Source organism: Cariama cristata, unplaced genomic scaffold (genome assembly GCF_000690535.1).
Source record: "Cariama cristata isolate BGI_N322 unplaced genomic scaffold, ASM69053v1 scaffold23363, whole genome shotgun sequence".
Classification (NCBI taxonomy): Eukaryota; Metazoa; Chordata; class Aves; order Cariamiformes; family Cariamidae; genus Cariama; species Cariama cristata.
The window spans coordinates 1-3,129 of NW_009606949.1; the positions used below are offsets into that span (position 1 = coordinate 1).

General features: G+C 53.8%; 1 protein-coding gene across 1 annotated transcript; it reads left to right on the plus strand.

The window, feature by feature from the left end:
- Positions 1–859: 859 nt before the first annotated feature.
- Positions 860–2,120, plus strand: NR0B2 (nuclear receptor subfamily 0, group B, member 2). Its single transcript, XM_009696560.1, has 2 exons — positions 860–1,373; positions 1,840–2,120. Exons 1-2 carry the CDS (start codon positions 860–862, stop codon positions 2,118–2,120), a joined length of 795 nt encoding a protein of 264 aa, XP_009694862.1.
- Positions 2,121–3,129: the final 1,009 nt, after the last annotated feature.

Below are 3,129 nucleotides of genomic sequence, written 5' to 3' on the forward strand. Positions count from 1 at the left end.
AGGAGTCCCTCATCCTGCCACCAGCCCCCTGGGAAGCAGCGATTAGAAGGTGCTGCTTTCCCACCTCAATATCTGCTGTTCAGCGGATAAAAATACCCAGTAATTCAAGGTGAAAACCGGAGAATTTGCCCTTCCCCTGCCCTGTGTTTCCTCTGAGAGATGTGAACCGATGGGCCCTGCCTGGGATCGAATACTGCAGTCTCTCAGTTCACTGCATTTCTCTTCCTCCACCGTAACAACACGAGTCTCCTGTCAGCAAGGTTAGGCAAACACCCGCTGATAAAACGACTTCCAGGTTGCTCTTTCCAAGGCCGGGGCACACAGGCCATTGAACACAGGGTCCAGACGAGTGCCCTGTGTGTGTGTGTGTGTGAACCTCTTGGCAGCGACACCTGCCATATAGCACTGCCCGATGACAGCACGGGGCCTTGGTGCCATGGTACAGGCTGGGTTAATGACTTTGTTTATACTGTTTGAGTAATCACGATAAGGCTGCCCAACCCGCCGTCCCCCTCCCTGCGTGCTGCTGGCGCTTCATTGAGAAAATGGCCATTGACACCACCCGGAGAACTTGTTTGCCCCAGCCAATCAGCCCAAGGCTGGCTGGGTTTGTTTTTTTTTTAATGAGGACTGCTTAATCAGAGAGCGGTCAAGGCTGTGGAGGGGTGTTTCACTGGTGACCCAGCGTTATAAGAGCGGGTTTCAGCAGCCATGGGCTGGCAGAGCTGGGAGGACAGGGAGGATCCAGCTTGTGACGGAGGGTTTGGGAGCAATTTTACATCTCTGTCCCATCTGCCGTAGCAGGAGCTGAGTTTTGCTAAGGATCCAGCCGCCCAGTTCAGCTGTGACCACCAACAGCATGGATGTTGACTGCGAGAGGTGCCAGTGCCACAGTGAAGCCAAGCGCACCGCCATCCTCTACACTCTCCTCAGCCAGAACCTCAACCACAGCCGAAGCGGCCGCAGCCCAGGCCACCAACGCTGCCTCTGCCACCAGCGCCGGACCGTCTGCCTCCGAACACCCCACGTCACCTGCCAGGCGGCCTCCAACGTGCTGGTAAAAACTGTCAGCTTCATGAAAAACCTCCCTTCTTTCCACCTGCTGCCACGAGAGGATCAACTCCTGCTGCTGGACAGCTGCTGGGTCCCCCTCTTCCTCCTGGGGCTCGTCCAGGAAATGGTGACCTTCGAGGTGATGGAGACCCCGGCCCCCAGTATGCTCAAGAAGATCCTCCTCAATGGCCAAAGCAAATGGCAGGAGCCTGAGCGGACGCAGCCCACGCTAGCCGAGTGCTGCCTCAACACCTTCTGGAGCTTGGACCTGAGCCCCAAGGAATACGCCTACCTGAAGGGAGCTATTCTCTTCAATCCTGGTGAGTGCCTGGCCCTCGTGGCTCTGCCTGCCAGCAGGAGAGCACACCCCGCACGCGTTAGTATCCGAACACGCGCCTCTTGGCTTGGAGACGTTCAGAGCATGGGCAGGCATGAGAGCGGAGAGGGCTGGTTACCTTATCCTTAACACCGATCATTACCGAATGCACCAGGAAGTGGGGAGGAGGGATATCAAATGTAGTGGTAAAAGCCAGAGCCCTTTGCCTGCTCTGCAGACAATAAAGGATCCCATGATTTACTTTGTAAAGCATGAGTTTGCCCAGTTAACTACTTTTTCTCCTTCAAACGGCAGCCCTGGAATAGCTATGTCTCGGTAGTGCTGCGTACATCTCATCAGCGTGGCCTCGGAGATCCCTTCTGAGAAACGGGAAAGGGTGGGAATGGGAGAGACCTGGGGCTGTTTTCCAGCCTCCCTCATCACCAGCTTTTCCTCCTCTCCTTCGGCAGATGTCCCTGGGCTGAGGGCCTCCCTGTACATCGAGAGCCTCCAGCAGGAAGCCCAGAGAGCACTTCAGGAGGTCCTGCAGCCCCTGCACCCTGAGGACCAGGGCCGCTTTACCCACATTTTACTGATCGCCTCCACATTAAAATCAATCCCTCCTGCCCTCATCACCGATCTCTTCTTCCGACCCGTCATCGGCAACGCAGATATCGTCGAGCTCATTGCGGAAATGCTGTATGAAATAACTGGCAGGCAGCTGGCTCCCGCGGCACGCATAGCTTGCTGAGCAGCCACGCTCGGCCACCGGCCCCGTGGATGCTCCCCACGCCTCGCCGGGCAGCAAAGCGAATCTGGGAGCGGGGATTTAGCAAGAGAAGCACTCTGGACTCTGTGGGGAACTGCGCGTTTCATTAGAGCTGCGGTTGGAGGATTCAGCCAGGCTGCAGCAGAGCGCACGCAGAAACGGCTCCAGTTCAGCAGACGTTTACAGCAGCTCCTGCTCTGCCTGTGCTGGTCTCTGCTTCAGGTAGCACACGTGTGGGTGAGGGATTTCTTTCCCCATTGTGTAGCCGGTGTGGCTCAGCCGCCTGCAAACAGAGCACAGAGTAGGTCAGGTTAGATCCCAGTCCTGGTTTTTACTCAATGAACCCTTGGTCCTGTTGAAATCAATGTGCATTTTGCTGTTAACTCCAAGCAATGAAGTTTGTCCTCAACTGACAGCTTGCTTCTGCAGTGTTTAGGCATACTGAATAACAAATCTTCAGTGGGATCACTTACCAAGCGCAAACAAGGAATTAGGTCTGGGTGAAGTCTTGGTCTGTCTGTTGTCCTTGAAATCTTAGAAATATTCATAAAAGATCTTCCTAAGGCACCAAGAGGGAAAAAGCCAGAGTATTAAATCTTACAGGGTGTGCAGATTCACCCCTCTTACTTAGATTGTCTCTTTTCTCCATAAAGCCATGAAATACAACAGGACTGCTCGCAGAGCAGTGGGTTACCTAAGAGCACCTAAACCTATTGCACATCATTCTGGGCTGTGGGATTACCTCTGTTTGTGCAACACTAAGTGACCCCTGAGCTCTGAACACTGCGGAGACGAGCAGAGCTGACTTAGTGGTAGAACCAAACGTCCCTCCCTGGAGTTACCGGCTGCACGCGTAGCACGCCTGGAAAGCTTGCTCGTCCTGCCTGCAGCTTCTGCAACAAGTTAGGTGTCAGTATTTTGTAAGTGAACATTCTTGCGGTTTGTACATAAGATGCAGTAAATTATTTTTTTAATAAAATGTTTTACATTT

Coding starts and splice junctions, on each gene's coding strand:
- NR0B2 (XM_009696560.1), top strand. CDS start 860: ATGGATGTTGACTGCGAGAGGTGCCAGTGCCACAGTGAAGCCAAGCGC. Junction 1,374..1,839: donor AGCTATTCTCTTCAATCCTG/GTGAGTGCCTGG, acceptor CTCCTTCGGCAG/ATGTCCCTGGGCTGAGGGCC.